This window comes from Rana temporaria, chromosome 1 (assembly GCF_905171775.1).
Source record: "Rana temporaria chromosome 1, aRanTem1.1, whole genome shotgun sequence".
Taxonomy (NCBI): Eukaryota; Metazoa; Chordata; class Amphibia; order Anura; family Ranidae; genus Rana; species Rana temporaria.
The window spans coordinates 93,687,192-93,707,609 of NC_053489.1; the positions used below are offsets into that span (position 1 = coordinate 93,687,192).

The 20,418-nt window shown below is 42.3% G+C and overlaps 1 protein-coding gene across 1 annotated transcript in view; it reads left to right on the plus strand.

The window, feature by feature from the left end:
* The window catches only part of SERINC5 (serine incorporator 5), a 105,455-nt gene that overhangs the window by 42,915 nt on the left and 42,122 nt on the right, over nucleotides 1-20,418 (plus strand). Inside the window, exons 2-3 of the mRNA XM_040340538.1 lie at nucleotides 10,939-11,106; nucleotides 20,015-20,193. Of these exons, the coding sequence (XP_040196472.1) occupies nucleotides 10,939-11,106; nucleotides 20,015-20,193 (347 nt within the window). The remainder of the gene's footprint in view (nucleotides 1-10,938; nucleotides 11,107-20,014; nucleotides 20,194-20,418) is intronic.

Here is a 20,418-nt window from a genome sequence, read left to right on the forward strand (position 1 = left end):
CGCGGGTTTTGAACCGATGCTTTCTGTACTAACCATCGGGCAGCGGGCCTTCGGTTCGATTTTGAAGCATGTTTTAAAATTTTGGACCGAAGGACAACAGACCGATGGGCTATACACACGGTCGGTTTCGGTTTCCATTCTCATCGGTTTTGTCCGACCGTGTGTACGCGGCCTTAGACTTGAATTCTTTAACTAATGTAACAAAAGCATTTTATGGAAAGTTCTGGGGTTGGTTAGCTCTATACCTGAATGGCACTTTCTTGATGAGGGAAGGATCGGGTGTTCTAATTTGGACTTGCAAAGACAAGTAACAGATGTAGAATAAGAACGATCGGTCAGCCAATATATAAATATGCTTAACAACAGTAGATATGTCTGTCGGTGGAATAAGCCATTAATACGCAGAATGGACTTTCGATCAGCCAATTGTGTCTTGTTTCCATGGTAATCTGGTGCGGTGCAGCTGCATTTCTGTAACTTGTGGTGACAACAGACATTTCTTTGACCTAGATAGTCGGTTTTCTCCATTGCCCCCTCCTCCTAGCAGATGTCACTGTAATGGACCTTTTTATATATCAGGAAGAGACCTACTGAGACACATCTGCTGTAAAATGGTGGAAAAACAAAGTCCTCTAGCAGTGTAGGCCCCTTGAATTTTTCATGCAGATTCAAACTAATAATGAAGAATGTAAATTCCTCAATTTGCGGGAAGTCTGGTTTTCATTATTCATTGGCAATATACAACTAAGAGACTAATGGATATTCCATAATTACACTGTCCTTTGATCCATTAGTCTATCCATTTCACTAAGTGTTTAGTAAAGGCAGAGTTCTGCTAAATTATGGAAACTTTTTTTTTTTAATGAGGGATTTTCATTGTACCTGAAATATAAATTGAACGTATTAAAGGGTTAGTTCAACTTGACCAAAAAACTGCTTACACTGATAAGGTGTCTGTAGATTAAAACATACTGTGCAGCTCTGACTAAAGTTGAATAATGTCCTTTGCTATAGGTGTAGGCCACTTGCGTACCTCATGAAGCCTAACTTAAGGTGACCAGATTTTTAAACTGAAATCCCGGGACATTTTTATTTATTTTTTACGAGTAATGGCGGCAATCAGCGACTCTCTCCCTACTACTGGGTGGGGAGCGGAGGAAGATCACTCCGCCAGGGACGACAAGATAAGTAGGCAGGCGGCTGGCCGGGACTTGAGCCAACGCAGAAGAACATGCTAGCAGAGCTGAATGGGCATGCACCTGAAACTGAAGAAATATTCCCTCCTCTCCGACCAGCACATGATCATCCGAAAGGGGCACAGATGATGGAGGGAAAAAATACACCCCCAAAGCTAGTAGGAGCGGCAGAGCGGGGGGGGGTGTAATTCACAATATCTTTTTTTTAAATCTGCACTGAATGTCTTTGAAATTTCCACAGCCCTTGTTCAAATCCAATCAGGGGACAAAACCGGGGACAGACTTGATCCGGGGACAGTGTCCTCAATCCATGGACTGTACCCGGAAACCGGGGATGTCTGGTCACCCTAGCCTAACTGGAATACTCCCAATATGTTGCCAAGTCATTACGGCTCATCTCCATTACTGGAGTAGTGTGCTCTTAAATGCTGAGCTCAGAGGCACTAGCAGTAATGACTAGGCCTCACTTACCAAGAACCCATTAACCTCCCTGGGAGTATTCCAGTCAGGCTTTGGGAGGTATGTAAATGGCCTACACCAGGGGTGTCCAAACTTTTTTCAAAGAGGGCCACATTTGATGAAGTGAACATGCTCGAGGGCCGACTATTTGGCCTGACATTCTTTGAACCATTAAAATTTGATCCAAGTGTGTTCGTGCGTGCACTAATACACTGCCCAACAAGAATTCTCTTGCCTTTGTGGCTGTGTGTGGTGAAGAGATGAGCTTGGGCGTTTTATTTGGATATACTGTATATATCTCTTTTGTGGCCCCAACAAATCCCGAGCGCTGCTCAGGACTAAGGGTGAGCTTGGGCGTGTTATTTGGATATACCGTATTTATCAGCATTTAACACGCACAGGATTACCATTGCCATGAATGCAGCCTCACCATTTCCATCAATGCAGCCTTACCATTGCCATCAGTGCAGCCTGATCGATGCCCATCTGCAGCCTCGGAGGGGACAGGAAGGGGGAGGGACATGTGCCCATCAGATTACAAACAGGAGAATTTCTTGTTTACTCATGGCCTCTTTAATACAAAGTCCCGCCTCCTATGATAAACAGAACAGTAATCCAATGGCATCCCAGGAAACGGGACTTCCTATTACAGATGCCGCCGAGTAAATGGGAGATTCTCTTCATGTAATCCGACGACGCACGTCCTGTCCCCTCCGAGGCAGCTCCGATAAATACGGTATATATCTTTTGTGGCCCCCAGGGCACAGGACACATGTGAGGTTGCAATGGCTATATATATATATATATATATATATATATATATATATATATATATATATATATATCCAAATCCCAGGGGGGCCATATTAAATCACCAGGGGGGCTGCAATTGGCCCCCGGGCCGGACTTTGGACATGCCTGGCCTACACCTATATTCAATTTTAAGTCAGAGCTGCACAGTATGTTTTTATCTTTAAAAAAACAAAAAAAAACCTCTCCCCCCCCCCCCCCCCCCCCCCCCCCCAGGCAACATTTTTGTAAAGGTGAACCAACTATTTTAAAGTGCTGCTCTTTTGCAAATATAAAATAACCCTTTAAAGCGGAGTTCTTCCCAAAAATGGAACTTTGATATATATATATATATATATATATATATATATATCTCCAAATAATCCCCCACTCCGGTTTCACATTCGGCACCTTTCAGGTGGGGGCAGATGCCTAATACAGGTATTTGCTCCCCCTTTTCCGATGAAAGATTGCTGCAGTATCTGCAGCGATCTACTCCATGTTGTCTGTTCTGGGAGACGCACAGGTCCCAGACTCACGAATGCACAGTAAGGAAACGGGCTGTGAAGATGCTGGCGCCTCCACCTGCTGCCGAGGGACAGGTCAGCTTCGGGGGAGGACATCTCGGGGGCTCCCCTGGACAGGTAAGTGTCCCTATTCTAAAATTAAGCAGCTGCAGTATTTGTAGCTGCTGACTTAAAAAATGTTTTTTTTAATGTGATAGACCAACACAAAGTGGCACATAATTGTGAAGTGGAAGGACAATTACAAATATGTGAAAAGTGTGGCGTGCACCCCGAGTCCCCCCCCAGTCAATACTTTGTAGAACCACCTTTCGCTGCAATTAAAACTGCAAGTCTTGTTGGGGATGTTTTTACCAGCTTTGCACATCAAGAGTGAAATTTTGCCCATTTTTCTTTGCAAAATCGCTCAAGCTCTGTCAGGTTGGATGGAGAGCGTCTGTGAACAACAATTTTAAAGTCCACAGATTTTCAATTGGATTTAGGTCTGGACTTTGACCGGGCCATTCTAAAGCCTCGTATACACGATCGGATTTTCCGATGGGAATTGTGTGATATGGCAGGATGTTGTTGGATAATCCGACAGTTTGTATGCTCCATCGGACAATTGTTGTTGGATTTTTCGACAACAAATGTGGGATAGCATGCTTTAAAATCTCCCGACAACAAATGTGTGATGTCGGATTTTCCGATCGTGTCTACACAAGTCAATCTGATAAAAATCCAAAGTTCAAGCACGCATGCTCCGAAGCAATGCTAACCATAACACAACATTAGCAGAAGTTGCCCAAAGGGTGGCGCTAAAGAGCTGAAAAACCACATAGTTTTGTGTTTGTTGGCTAACAATTCTTTGTCGTTTTGTATGCAATACAAGTTCACGGGTAACGCCCTTCGGACAAAAGTCCTATGCTTCGTCTGCGGAAAATCCGATCGTGTGTCTTTATACGTGAATATGCTTTGATCTAAAGCATTCCATTGTAGCTCTGGCTGTATGTTTAGGGACGTTGTTCTGCTGGAAGGTGAACCTCCGCCCCAGTCTCAAGCCTTGCCCTGTATTTGGCTCAATCCATCTTCCACAATGTGGAAAATTTCAAGGGGTATGAATACTTTTTCAATGCACTGTAAGTATTAGGGGGTTGCTGCACACAGAATGTGTTTTTTTTTTTTTTTACCTTTATTGCATTTAGGTAAAAAAAACATTCATTTAGAAACCACTTTAAGCTTTGACAATGTAACCTGGAAGCTCATTTTGGTTTCTGTGCAGAGGTAAACCAGATTTTGCACACTCCAGTTTTGGTAAATACCCCTATTTAGGACAAGGTGCACATGGGTGAAGACCTTCATAGCTCCAGCTATTATGGCTGGGATGATCATAGCCTGAACAGGACTAAGGAGGGATGGGGAGTAGAGATCAGCGAACTCTAAAGGAGAATATTGGAAGACTAGGCTGTGCGGAACATTGCCAGGGATAGGCAGGGTACTGGTTCTCAGAAGCCTGTGTATTTCTAGCCAAACATGCACACAATGTAGAATCGGTCTGAGAAGCTAACAGTACTCTTTTCATGCTTCCTATGCTTGATAAGATTGCAGTCTACAAATCTATATCTGGGACACAGGACCTCCATTGCTTTTGATGACTCATTTGTGGTGGGAGTTTCACTGCCAAACGTTATCTTCCCTAACAATACGGGAAGCACCTGCCTTGGAAAGAGCCGTAGGCTGTGCCAAGAAAGGATCCCTATATTTATGGTATATGAATTGTTCTAATCCCAGAGGAGATCAATGTAGGTACATTGGGTTTAACAAGCAGAGCTTCCTTCTAACTGCCTTCCAGTACCAAGGCTTTTCCTGCTGTCTCCATGTAGTCTTTAATCTTCATCTCCTTCCCTCTTATTCGGATACACACTCCCATGGCGGCCGCAGACCACACTTACAAAGTCATGATTTACATTCCTGAAAGCCGCAAGTGTTTTCTGTAAAATATGAGAAACGAGTAGAATGTTGGCGACATATAAACACAGGCTTCGTGATCTTATTGCTGCATCTTGTTTTGTTTTTGATCTTGGCATCAACTTGTATGTAAATTTTAAGTATCAATGTTCCCTTCATTTTTGTAATTGTTCTTGAAGATTTCCAGTAACTTGGTTTTATATGTAATTTGAATGGTCATTTCAACCAAAGATGATTTTTTTAAAGAAAAGGTAAATAAGCGCTTCAAATATGTGATGTGAACCACAACAAGGTAAATAAGTGATATACGTATAGTACACAAACAAGTAGAGTGGCTGCACTTATAACTAGTGATACACAAAGTGAGTCCCAACTCAAGAAGATTCAAATAAACTCTATACACCAGGGTGCATCTGAGAGCACAGTGAAAAAATAAAAAACTGGTGATGAACAGATCAGTCTATAAGAAAATGATAGAATAGTGTTCCGAAATTCTGACTTCTTCACTCTGACAGTTGTTGTGCATCTAGATATCCACACAGTTATCGTAGTTCCCTTACCTTAAAGGTGCTATATATAGGCATATAGTAGTATTTCTCCAAGGTGCGGGTCTCGCTTTTCCCAGAAGTGTTCACTCAAACTGCTGCACGCCACTAGTATGGTCCAGGCTCAGTGATCCAAAATCAGGAATGCAGTGAGGGAGGAAAAAAGAGAACAGATGCCTCCAATAGTGAAGTGGGTTTTAAAATCCAGGGAAAGTTTATTGCACAAAAAATCAATCGCACAGAAGAATAAAAAGTCGTACAAACAGATGTTGCAAAATGCGGGGACGAGGCGATCGTATTGCCGCCTTACGTCCGATGGCCTCTGGCTTGTGCAGGTGTCACGTGGTCTCGACTCCCTACGGCGTTTCGTCACGTACCTCGTGACTTCATCATGATTTTTTTTAGTTCTGGGTAGACGCTGGTAGGCAGAATCGCCAATGGCTTTTTATACAATTTGGAGACGTTCCCATTGCTCCCTCTGCAACTGAATAAATACATGGAGAGTCTTGAAAATGACAGTAGGAAGTAAATGAAACCAGCATTAGGGTGCAGAGATCTTGCTGAGCTATTAGAAAGGGGAGTTATCTAACTACCCAGTGTGCGCTAAACCATAAATAATAATGTTCATCCAAGATGCAGATTGCCATTATTCTCTATGGCTGGGCCATCACTTGCACGGCTTGTCACAGAGCCACTGCAACTTTGACCAGTGTAGCCACAGCCGGGCCTTGGGTAGATGAAAAAGTACCAACTGGGACAGGGGATTTTGCAGGGGAATATGGGCTAGCCTTCTACCCACTGGTTATAGACTGGGCAGTTCCAACTCCCTAAAATTTCAGATATCCTCCCATATCCACTCCGCTGCGCTACCAAACAGGATTTTCCTGAAGCACCTCAAATATCAATCCCAGGCTGCCTAAGTCGTAGCCTTCTATGGATTTGCTGTCCTCCGGCCACGGACACACTTGGGTGGTATCCCATTGCAGCGCCTGATACCTATCGTCCATTATCAGTTCCGTCTGGACCTGCCTATCCAGCTCCATTAACTATTCCTCCTGAGGATACTCTCTTAGGAACGATATACGCAAGTCCACCTGCAGCCAGTACCGATCCATGGGCCTAAGGCTGGGTTCACACTTGTCCTACAAACGGTCCTACATTGGGAGCCTCGTGTAGCATGACGTGTGAAAATCAATGTTTCCCTATGACAGCTGTCTTAACTGGTCCTACACAAGTCGGTCCGACTTTGAAAATGCTCCCTGTACTACTTTTTGGTCCTACATTGATCCTACTTCAACCCATTGAATATCATTGAAGTCGGACCAAAGTAGTATCCTGTTCATGAAAGTAGGATGGATGTAGGAAAAATGTAGGACCAATGTAGCAGAGCAAAGTAGGATGAAAGTAGTGTGAACCCAGCCTTATCCTTTCCATAAGTCTTGTTCCACTTGGAGAGCCTCCCTCCAGAGCTCCAGGTGGATCGCATTACTCAATTCCAGCAAATTTCAGGCAGAACCAGGTTCTCTGTAGTGGGCGAACGTTTCTTGCGTTCACCACTGACTGGACATTCCACTTCTATGGCAGCCGACTTCTGGAACACTTCACACTAAACTAATTACAAAATATACGCTTCTTTTGGGATGGTAACTGTTGAGGCTCAATATTATCTCACACTCATCACCCATACCCTCTTACTAATTTATATGTAGAAGCGTGAAATGGATTTCTGACAAATCTGCTAAAGAAAAACATGGAGGTCACTTAAAACAGCCAATTATATTTAGTTTCATAGTGCAGGATAGAAAATGTTTGAGTGTACTTTAAAGTGATCCTGTGACCAGACTGTTAATTTCAACAAAAATCTTCCAATAAGATAACTTGTGCATTAAATATATTTAATGTGTGTTGTTTAAATGTAAAAGCCTTCCTTGTGTAGACTGTTGCTGGGTGCCGCCATCTTGGATGTAATGTCAGCAGCCCTAATAGACTTGTAGCTTTCGTTCAAGTGACACTAGTATCCCCCTTCTCTCCTTAGAGCCGGTTCACACTGGGGAGACTTGCGATCCGACTTCATGTCGCCTCAAGTCGTCCCAAGTCGCGCTGTAGAGAAAAACAATGGAAGTGAATGGGAGCTGTGTTAATACACACGACTCAAGGCGATGGTTCCTACTTCAATCCGACTTGTAGGCGATTTGTACCCATTGACTTCAATGGAAGTCGCCTCAGATCACTGTCATAACTGAAGCGACTTTCCAGGAAGATAACACACATTTCTCAGGCAAACCTCTCCTGCCCCCCTCCCTCCCCCTCCCTCTCCCAGAGCTGATTGTTGTTTTATTGGCCACTGGAACGTCTCCTGTCCTGGAGACGACTTCAAGTTGTGTTGTAAATCGCCCCAGATCGCCCTGTGGTTCATGTTCAAGTCGTGTCGGAGTCGCCTCTGAAAGTCGCGCTGGAAGTCGTGTCGCCCTAGTGTGAACCGACTCTTATTAGCAGCTACCTAAGAGTTTTTGAAGGAAGGGTCAGAGGAGATGGGTCTCAAAGACCCCAAATAGACACTTGCAGAAGAGGAGGAGGGCTGTGATGTGCAAAACAAGAGGGCTGTGCTAGGGAATGGACTCCCCTGGAATAGTCACATTTTTCAGCATTTTAAGAAACGTAGCAAGTGAATAAAAATGAAGGGCTTGTTTATATGGCAGATTGCTCTTCGGAGGGCATTTAAAAGGCAGTCGCCTGCCAGTTTTAACCCCCAACTACGTCACAACTGTATACATTGCACGCAGTTGCAGCTCCTCACCACTTGGTTGAATGGGTTGCATTAGGTGGGGAGTGACAGGATTTAATTCATGTCATAGCCGCAAGAACAAAGCATCCTGACAGCGGCATGCGTACACCTCCTATATTTGCCATTTAAGGGGAAACAGTTGGGCATAGTAAAAATACGACTCAATGGAGTGTTTTTACTGTCCCCCAACTGCAACTGCAACTGTAATTGAGCCCTAATGGTAAGGAAAATCACTGCAAGTAAGCATTTAGAATACTTGATTTTTCATTGCTTTACCATCAAGCTTAATGAAAGGGTCTCTAATAATGTAGTGTTATAATTGCAGAAGTCAATAGCAATCAATGAAAATACATTTAGTAAAATTCAAAAAAATGTTTGGCTACTATTGGTTGTTATAGTTTTGTAATAACTTGTTCAGTAAGCCTGCAGGTTTCTGGCCAGTATAGACAACAGTGCTGTTTTCTCCCCACCCCAGGGGTTTAAATTGGAGCCACTGATTTATTTTAGATGTTTAATTAAAGGGATCTCCCTAGGAGTCTACAGCTATGCTGTTTGCCCAGGCGTGAGCGGGTCCTGTAGTCTCTGGAATGGGATCAGAATAGACAGTGCTGTTTATACAGGGAAGGAAAACACGTACATGTCTATTCTGGACTGACAGTCTGCAGACACGGTGTGACCCAGCCCTTCTGGAAGATAAAATATTGAGTTTTTATGAGCCTGTACAGTGTGTTAAAAGTAAAAACAGATATGAATCACCAGTTTAAAGATCATCAGATAGCCTGCTGAAAGCAAAAATCATGCTCACCTCTGCTTACTTCACCAGGGTCCAACGGTAATAAAAAAAAAAAAAAATCAGTATTTTAAAAACGTTCCTTGGGCATCAAATTTTTTTCTCCCCTTTTTTGTTTCCAAAATCGCTATCCTAGCATGCCTATTCCTTTATAACGAGTTAGTTCATGGCCACAAACGGCTGTCATCAATGGAAGGTCCCTGAGCTGTAGCTTGATATTAGTGATTAGGTAAAGTGATTATAAACCATCGCCTTGTAAAACAACCCATTCAGCTTATAATAGAAATGAAAAGCAAAACGTGTGTGTAGATATAAAAAAGGGGAAACAAGGATTTTCTAATGCTGTGTTTTTTTTAGTAAGTGATCACATTCCCTCTGTTCTCAGTTGCATAAGAACTAAGGGAAGAAAAACCGCAGAAAATTGATCTTCCTATGAAAGGCTGTGCCTGATCATTGGAGGAAAGCAGGCTAAGTTCCCAGCACAGCTAGAGATCTGACTATTCGGTGATCTGTTTTTAAAAGGAAAGCAGAGGGGCTTTCAGCAACACCAGGGATTCCACACAAATGAAACAATACAAAGAGAACAGGAGACATTTTCATACAAGTACATGGTTCAGCAGCCACATAACGGGAACATGAAATGTTGGGTTTACGTCTTTAATTAATGAAACTGAGGTTAGTTCTAAATATTTTCCATGACAACTATTTTGAAGATAATGGTAGCCAAAGCAGGAATGTATGGAACGTTGCTGTAAAATGTATTTTAAACCATATAGAAAAACATTTTGTGAACAAATAGAAAAAAAATGATTTGGTATAACTATAAATTCTACACAATATATTTTTTAAACAATTCAGATAGTGTATTAGTTTGAGACGGGTGAGAACTATTACAAACAATATCTTTTCTTTTTTTTTTTCTACACAGTAAATTTCAATGCTAGCATGATTGTTTGTTTTGTTTTTTATGTACCGTATTTATCGGCATATAACACGCACCCTAACTTTAAGAGGGAATTTTCAGATAAAAAACTTTCAACAGCCCCCTGCGTATAACACGCAGGTACAGTTTACCCTCTATTTTCAGGGTAAAAAAGTGAGTTATATGCCAATAAATACAGTACTTGAAAGATTTTTGTAATCTTATTATTGTGTCGTTATTTTTTTATAAACCGAATGATTACATGTTGATGCATTATAAGATGTCAACACTCTCTTCAGAAGTCATTGGAACATCCTATTTAGTAGTAATTGAATGCAGGTTCTGATGCCTATTGGCTCGTCTCAGGACACAGCTGCAGCAGGAGATCAAGTGAGCGCTGTCAACCCAAAGGTTCTGGATTTAAGAAAAGCCACTGATTGGCTGTCTGTATCTGAATGTCAATCAATTTTAGTACCTACATGACACCCCCCTCCACACAGTGTTGGTACCAACCTCTGGTGAGAGCCCCAAGCTGCAGATGGGTGGGTATTGGAGACGTTTTATTGGCAGTTTAGATTTTAGGACAGCAGCGAAAGGGGAGTGGTATAAAATAGATTAGAAAGAACAGGACGCAAGTAGAAATAGTCAGGGATTGGAGGAAATCTCTACACTTGACAGTTCTCACCTGAACAGGTATACAAATTGGAAAATTTTAAATGTTATAGTTGTCACTAGAATTTTCCAATGGCTTCCTCTCCTATTGTCAATGGTCTTCAGGAAAGAGAGGTTAGCTGTCCCCAGTGGGGACACAGCACTAGAAAAGTTTTGGCTGTATTTATTTTAGGTAAATATGAAATCTGCATGGGAACCCTTTTCTAAATCCTAGTTGGTTGTGTTTTGTAATTATCTGACATGTGGGCATTGATCAGACTGCTTCATACACCCCCCAGCTCATGAACTGAATTCTGTGTTTTCTTGCAGGTTGCCTGTTGCTGCGGCTCTGCAGCCTGTGCACTATGCTGCACTTGCTGTCCGGGGATCAAACAGTCTACAAGCACCCGCATCATGTACGCCTTGTTCTTCTTCCTTGTCACGGTCATCTGTGCTGTGATGATGTCCCCATCCGTGGCTAAATTACTGGAAGAGCACGTGAGTAATATGCTTGTTTGTACATCTTAACCTGGCGATTTAATCGTAAAGCGTGAAAACGATAGATTTCCCCCCATTCACACTTAACAGCATGGATGGACAAATCCTCCGCTGCCTGTTACTATTTTCTGACAGCTGAAACCCATGTCAGAATATCCAAACAGTGACTGCAGCCGATTATCGGTTGCAGTGACTGTTCAGCCAACTTTTTTTTCACCCAGTTCCTTCAATCTCTCACTCAGTTTGTCAAGCCAGGTGGCATGGGCAGGACCACCTATGGCTCAAAATTCAGGCAATTGACAGGAAATGACTAGTATTTGAACCAGGCCAACGAGACACTGGTAGAGTATTGCAAATTGTACTATTAATTTTAAGGATCATATGTGGCCTGACACTGGTCAGTGCTCAAAATATTAGCGATTTCCACCATATTGATGGAGATCTGTGGGTGCTGATACAAAAAATATATAAATAAGTGGGTTTGCATAGTATGCTAGCTTTTTCAGTTCACATCTAGGAGAAGCAACAGGGCATGGCACAATACGAGGGATGGGGGGAGGTTTCTCACCTCCTCCTTTTTTTTTTTTTTTTTTTTCTGTTTAGACATCTGCATGTATATCTGCTTTGAAGTAAACCTGTCACTAAATATATTTTGGTAACAGGTTTACCTGTTGGCCCACTTCGTTCATTGTAGATGCTTACTTCCCCCAATCTCCCCCCACTTCATTCATCAGCATTGCCCATGTGAAATACCCAGTATAGAGATGCACGTGATGCTGTCCCCTTCATCACATGACCCAGTGCTTGGCACCTGAGTAGCCAGCCTTCAGGTCCCAAGCATTTACACATGGGGAAAGTCCTTAGCTCTGTGTGAGCTCCAACAATGATGTTGTGTAGGGTGGAAGAGGAACACAGGGGAGGTAAATGTCAGTATAGAGAAAGTAGACTAAATAAGACCCATGTCTTTGCCCTAAATAAAATCAAAGCAAGTATGTAAATAAGAAAACAAAAGGGCATGTGCCAGGATCTTGTCTTGCATACTAACGGTACACAATTTTCGTGCCAGACACGAACATAGTGACGTACTACAAGCAATTTTAGCTCTTGAGTGCCACCCTTTGGGCTCCTTCTGCCAATTTCGCATTTGAGCATTGATTCCAAGCATGCATGTTTATAGTTGCGACTTTTGTGTGACGTACTTGTGTACTGACCATACGAAAATCAGACAACAGACCATTGTCTGCCGAAAATTTACTAGCATGTCATCCAACATTTGTTGGCCGAAAGTTGGACAGCAATTGTCAAAAGCAGCGTACGAATGGTAAGCGTTTAGGACAGTGGTTCTCAACCTGGGGGTCAAATGATGATTTGTCAGGGGTCACCAGATCCTAGGCTGTTACCGAAGCCCGCACCACTCTCTCTCCCAGCCTTTTTGCGGCTGCCCTCTCACTGTTTTTGCAGCTGCCCATTCAGTTCACGGCATGGCTGGGGGGCAGAGACTAGAGGTCAGCTGACTGGTGAGGAATGTGAAGTGGGAGGGGCTGGAGGAGACCCTATCTCCTGATTTTGACATGGGTGTCACTGCTACGAGACACCACAAAGTCGGAGACACAGTAAAGCCTGAGACAGTGAGTAACACTACCTGTGATTATAGTTGCAATTAAAAGTCCCCAGTTGCCATTAAAAGTCTCAGATCAGCAGATGGCCATGATCAGGAGCACCTAAGTTGGCCAATCGGAACCCCCCACAGCACTGTTGTCATCCCAACCCCCCCCACCAGCACTGCCACTCATCCTAAACCCCCTCGCCAGCACTGCCGCTCATACCATACCCCCACCTACCCACCAAGGAGTAAGAGAAGGAAATAAAATAGAGAATACATAAAAGGGAGAGGAAAAGAGGGGGAGGAACAAATACAAAGGGAGAGAAAGAGCAAGAAAGACAGCTAGAGAGGAATTGGGGTAAAAAAAACAAGAAATTATGATAGAGCGAGATAAAAGGGAAAGAAAGGAGAACAAAGAGAGTGGTACAGCCTAAAATATACCATAAGGGTTTTAATAATGTACGAGTGGAAGGGTCTCGGGAAGCGCTAAATGTTCGTGAGTTAGGGGCGCATAATACTTGTCTTGCCTTCGGTGCTGACAACCCATCCTACGAAAATAATTTTACTGTTGGGGGTCCCAACAACTTGGGAAATTTTATCAAAGGGTCACGGCACTAGAAAGTTGAGAACCACTGGTTTAGGACAACAGTCTATCAACAGACAATCCCCTGCCAACAATCGGATTGTGTGTACGAGTCTTTAGGCAGGCCAAACATTAAGCAATTTTCTTTCACTCCGCTACGGGTTGAAGGGAAGAAAATTGCTCTATCTCCCATCAACACTGTTAATAGGGGGTTTCAAGAAATGTTCTTTTCCTTCAAGCCATGGCTGAAGGAAAGAAAATTGCTTCAATTCCTCCCGCAGCGCTATTGTGTTCAGCTTGCAGGGAACCTTCCCTACTGCCAGAATACAATGGTTACTTCTGGCAGTTATAGCCACAGGCAGTGTTTGGGTGGAAAATATAAAAAAAGATGGCTCAAGTTTAGTATCTGCCCATAGACAGACCGAAATTCAGACGTTTACATGTGACCGACCAAATTTCGACCCGTCTATGCCCGGGTTAAGAAAACACTGAAACGTTAGAAGGATGATGGCAACCCACTAGTTTGTGAGGTCTACAAGAAGAAAATAAAACGGACAAGCCAATGTGTTTCAGGGTCCCAACCCTCACCCTTCATCAGGGCTTAGAGTAATAATCAGTGGAATGAAAGGATATCATCCTGGACTGTAGCTGTAGTGGGTATGTGTACAGGTCGTATGGGTGCCTAGATCTGACAGTCCTGAAGTACGAGATACAGCGACAGCCAGGCAATTGGCATTTTCAGGAGGAAGTCAACAATGGCAATCTTTATAATACTCTCCTTGCATATTTCCTTTGATACCCGCCACACACAATCAGATTTTGATTTAGACTTGAGCCGTCAGATCAACAGAAATTGCAGACAACTCTTTAGTATGAGGGTCTGCCTGACTGAGGGGATTTTTTCTATTTTTGTCCATCTCAGACTAAATCTGAAGCAAAATCTTTTTGCAGGTGTTCAGATTTATGGAAAACCTTTGTGCTCCCCATAACAGCAAATTGTATTTCCATATTTACAGTGAAATTGTAGGAAGAATATCATCGGGTGCTGTGGTTACAGTGCGTTCTTATGTTGATTAATGAGCCCTATTGTAATGTAAAGTTTACATGTTTGCCTGGCTGCAGATTGTGGAAGTAATAAAGAGTTTTCAAATGACTGTTCCAACGTTCTGGTTGCTAATGAGCTGTGAACAGGTTTCTATCACATGAATTCAAAACAGAAGGGGCAGAACGGAAGTCAGACTTCTCTTTCCCTCTGCAGAAGAGATGAAATCAATCATGGTACTGAGCCACCATGAGACATCGAATCTGGTTTGACTAGTCTGTAGACTTTCGGTGCTCATTGTAAAGCAAGACACGCCAATTTCCTCCCACTTTCATCCAGCTTTTGATTGTCAAAACAATTGAATGAGTCAAGGCAACCTACCAAGACATTTTATACCAATTATGGTAATAATGCTAATAGGTTTTGTTGTTTTTGATATTTTAGTGAACGATTAAAGCTGAACTCTAGGAATTATGTATTTTTTAGAAATATTACATTTGGCCAGTTTGGCTTGATTTAAGTATACAGTATCTCACAAAAGTGAGTACACCCCTCACATTTTTGTAAATATTTTATTACATCTTTTCATGTGACAACACTAAAGAAATTACACTTTGCTACAATGTTAAGTTGTGAGTGTACAACTTGTATAACAGTGTACATTTTCTGTCCCCTCAAAATAATTTAATACAACCATTAATGTCTTAACCGCAAAAGTGAGTACATCCCTAAGTGAAATTGTCCAGAATGGACCCAATTAGGTGATGGAATAAAGGTAATGGATTGGCCAAGCATGTCTCCAGACCTAAACCCTATTGAGCATCTGTGGGGCATCCTCCAACGAAAGGTGGGGGAGTGCAAAGTCTCTAATATCCACCTCCTCTGTGATGTCATCATGGATGAGTGGAAGAGGACTCCAGTGGCAACCTGTGAGGCTCCATGCCCAAGAGGGTTAAGGCAGTGCTTGGAAATAATGGTAGCCACACAAAATATTGACACTTTGGGCCCCATTTGGACATTTTCACTTTGGGGTGTACTCACTTTTGTTGCCAGCGGTTTAGACATTAATGGCTTTGTGTTGAGTTATTTTGAGGGGACAGCAAATTTACACTGTTATACAAGCTGTACACTCACTATTTTACATTGTAGCAAAGTATAATTTCTTCAGTCACATGAAAAGATATAATAAAATGTTTACAAAAATGTGAGGGGTGTACTCACTTTTGTGAGATACTGTATGTATGTGGTTATTAGGAGGGCTGCTGGGGATGCTGTACATACAGTTGAAAGCATTCTCTGAAGGAACAAGGTGAAGAAGAGGGGAAGTAACGTCGCAATCTCAAAAAAAAAAAAAATTTCCCTCGGTTTAGGCCGATACGTAATCTTCTACATATTTTTGGTAAAAAAAATTGCAGTAAGCGTTTGATTGGTTTGCGCAAAAGTTATAGCATCTACAAAATAGGGGATAGTTTTTCTATTCACAGCAGCAGCTGGTAAGGAGGAAAGGAAGGAAACCGGCAGCGATGCAGGGGGGGAGCCAGGGCAGTAGGGGACATCTGTGCTGCACTGGGAGATTATCGTGTGCCCGGGCACACCCTGTGCGCACGCCTATGGCTCTCACTTATGTAGTGCTGTCTACTACAGTGATTTGTAACATGGGACGGTAAGCGGCATAAACTCCAAACATACAAAGGACACTAGACACGCCAAACTGAATTAATTATGGCTGTGGCCGATGCGCTCTTTAAAACCGCTTCAGCCCCGGACCATTTCGCTGGCCAAAGACAGGGCCTCTTTTTGCGATTCGGCACTGCGTCGCTTTAACTGACAATTGCGTGACGTGGCTCCTAAACAAAATTTACGTCCTTTTTTTTTTTTCCCCACAAATAGAGCTTTCTTTTGGTGGTATTTGATCATCTCTGCGGTCTTTATTTTTTGCACTATAAACAAAAATAGAGCGACAATTTAGAAAACCATGCAATATTTTCTACTTTTTGCTATAATAAATATCCCCCAAAAATATACAAAAAAAAAATATTTTTTCCTCGGTTTAGGCCGATACGTATTCTTCTACATATTTTTGTTAAAAAAAATTGCAGTAAGCGTTTGATTGGTTTGCGCAAAAGTTATAGCATCTACAAAATAGGGGATAGTTTTATTGCATTTTTATTAATATATTTTTTGTTTTACTATTAACCACTTAAGACCCGATCCATTATGCAGGTTAAGGACCTTGCCCCTTTTTGCGATTCAGCACTGCGTCGCTTTAACTGACAATTGCGACATGGCTCTCAAACAAAATTGGCTTCTTTTTTCCCCCCCACAAATAGAGCTTTCTTTTGGTGGTATTTGATCACCACTTTTTTTTTTTTTTTTTTTTTTTTGCGCTATAAACAAAAATAGAGCGACAATTTTGAAAAAAAAATCTATTTTTAACTTTTTGCTATAATAAATTTCCCCAAAAAAGATATACATTTTTTTTTTCCTCAGTTTAGGTCGATGCAATTTTTTTTACCAAAAATAGGTAAAAGAATACGTAATAAGCGTTTATCAATTGGTTTGCGCAAAATTTATAGCGTTTACAAAATAGTTTATGGCATTTTTATTAATTTTTTGGGTCGGGTCCCGCGGGCGCGGTCACGGAGCTTCTGACCAGGTCGCGTACGCGCGCCCCACGTCTGGGCTCTTAATGGGGACGTATATATACGTCCCTGTGCCCAGCCGTGCCATTCTGCCGACGTATATCGTCGTGCGGCGGTCCTTAAGTGGTTAATGACGGCGATCTGTGATTTTTATTGTGACTGCGACTTTATGGAGGACACATCGGACACTTTTGACACATTTTTGGGACATTGTCATTTTTACAGTGATCAATGCTATAAAAATGCACTGATTACGGTAAAAATGACACTGGCAGTGAAGGGGTTAACCACTAGGTGGCGCTGAAGGGGTTAAGTCAGTACTAGGGAGTGTTTCTTTGGGAGTGTGGCTACGAATGACACATCACTGATGACCGTTCCCGATCACGGGGAACAGCCATCGGTGACATGTCACTAGGCAGAATAGGGGAATGCCTCGTTTACAAAGCCCCCTGTTCTGTCTTTGCCGGCCGGAATCGCGGGCCGCCCAGGAACATCGAGTTTAAAGGGTCACACAGGTACGCCCATTTGCCTGCCCGTGCAATTGTGTCGACGTACATCTGCGTGTGGCGGTCGGTAAGTGGTTATATATCCCTCTGGCGACTAATAAAGACCCCCTCAGCCTACTGCTTTATTTTGGGGTCCTGGGAATTTCTGGAGTTTCCCCGGGGGGGGGGGGGGAGGGGGTCACGTGACCTTAAATCCACCTATCTTTAGAAGATCCCCCAGAACATTCCCAATCAGCTGACCTTTTTTGACCTATCGCAAGCCCCCTATTAAAATCAATCAATGGGGGGCTTGAAACTCATACCGCCACTATCAACGGAGGGAAAGGGGGCCTTAAATCGGACTATTCCCCCTTTCTTCACATTCTTTTGCTTCCGCTGTGTGATGACACCTAGCTAACAGGTGGGGAACCTCACTTTCATCATTCACTGTGTGCGCTGCTTGTAATGGTCATGTCAGAGCGTACTGAGCTTTAAAGAGGGCTGATTGTTGGTGCCCGCTTAGCTGGTGCCACTCTGACTGAAGTTGCCAATTTGTTTGCGGTGTCGGGAGGTACAGTATCAAAGGTTATGATGGCATATTTAGTTTCCCGAGAAAACTTTGTCCAATCAGTATAAGCGCGTTTGACGTAGTTAACTGGATGAAAGGGACAAAAGGACATTGCGCAGGACTTTGACCCGGAATGATATTTGTCAATTCCCAGGAGAATTCAGATAGTTCTGGAAGACGTAAGTGGTCCAAAACCACATTGGGTAACAACTTTGATCTTTTACCTGGTGGTTCCATATTTTTTTGTCCAACTCCTGTACTTAGACAGTTGTCATTAGAACATTTGTCCTAACAGGAATATTTCCCCTAGCCTCATAAAGTGGACCCAAGCATATAATTGCTGTCCACATCATACATATGCAGTATGTGAGATGGTGTAAAATAGTGTTTCCTGTATCATATCTTATTTCCTTGGGGACAGATTGGACTTTTATTGCCCTCATCTAGGGAGCTATCTCTCATTACTTCCATTTGAGCCCTCCTTTCTCTCGTCCGGACTTGTAGTTACGTAATAATTGACACACTTGTTTAAACCGCAGTAAGAAACCTCTCCTCTAATACCAGCAGATGGAAAAACTGAGGCAGGAGCAGTGAACTGATGTGGCTTGGAAGTGAACAGTGGATCTCATTATCCTCAGATAAACCTAACGGCTACTTTTATTAAAACCACATTTATTATTAATCTAGGTTTGGTGTGTATATGTATCTAAAATAATTCCCCATCACCAGAATAAAATGGGAATGTATGTGGAATTTGGCAGTTTTTTCTTTCTGTTATGATTAAACATGGGGTAGAGACTTTGGCTTGAGACGTGTTATTAAAGTATTTTTGAAATAGGACCATCTATATCATCAACCACAATTAATGGACGCCAACTTCCAGAGCAAATTCTCGCATTTAGACAAGTTACATTCAGACATGCATACGGTTATAGCTGCTCATGTGTATTGCCTTGCCCATATAGATGCAGATCTCTAAAAGACTTGTGTAAGTTGGCACGTTTTCTAACAAACTTTCACTTCAAATAATTGAGTGCTGAATGAAGGATTCTAATAAGTGCATTTTTTCAAAAAAATCCATGAAAACCTATGAAGGCTGCAAACTGTTTTATTTTAATTTAAGGATTGATCCCCTTTTGCATCTGAGCTAAGCTGCTATACATGATTTTAGTTAAACAAGGTTATTTTATCATGATGATTTCGGCTAGGAACAAAGTTGGTTATGCTAAAATGATCGCACCAGGAAAAACACTGCACACTATATAGCAGGATACTATTACACTTCAGCAGATATCCTATGGAGAATTAAGTTGTGGTGGCAACACCAGAGGAGAGGATACCAGAGCAGAGGAGGGGAGGAACCTTATAGTGTAGGGAACGCCGTTTCATGAGCATCTGGTAAGGTAGAAAGTGGTGTTGGATCTGTTGGACGGCAACAAACGCCGACCAGTGTTGGTTGAAATTACATGTATATCAAATCATAATGTATATTTGGATTTACCTCAGCAAGGCTAACTCGCCTTCACTTACTGTGACTAATAATTGATGTTTAGAACCATCAACAGAAGTCCACCTGAGCTCCCAGTCCGCTATGGTCCGGAGGATCGTCTGCTGAGTTTACTGCATTTAAACTGCTTTTTTCCTCAACATTAAGCTGGCTGTCCATATGTGGATACACTCCAGTGAGCTTGGCTTACCTCCGCTTACTATATCTAATAATCGATGTTCATAACCATCAACATAAGTCCACCTGAGCCCTTAGTTGGCTGTGATACTGAGGGTCAGTCTGTGGGTTTACTTTGATCCAAATGCTAAACCAAGATTACTTCTGAATCCTGTACTATAACAATTGTGACTACTTTGTACATAAATTACTACGTTGTAAACTTTTTCAATAGAATGCGTTGAACAGGAAATTACATTTATATGAACTGTCTTTTGTAAGTACTGGTTTCCATTTTTTGCTGTGATGTTTTCTGTATTAGATTCCATTTTATGGAGATATATGTCAGCATCTGAAGGCTGGGGAGAACTGTGAGAAGCTGGTCGGATATTCGGCGGTGTACAGAGTGTGTTTTGGGATGGCTTGTTTCTTCTTTATACTCTTCGCTGTGACAATAAACATCAAAAACAGCAGAGGCTGCCGAGCTGCCGTCCACAATGGGTAAGAATAGCTCGTCAAGGTATGCGTCTTGTTCCTCGTAGTGTTAAGATTGCACAAAACTGTAAAAAAACTAATTGGCAGACAATATTTGACTTGGTTCTAACGCCCTTAAAATGTAGAAAATGGGGGGAAAAAAGAGGGAGCCGCTCTCCATTAAAAGCCCAGGTCTGTTTATTCATAAGTTCTATGCACAGGCAAAATTTTCCAGTGTTGTAGTTAGTAGTT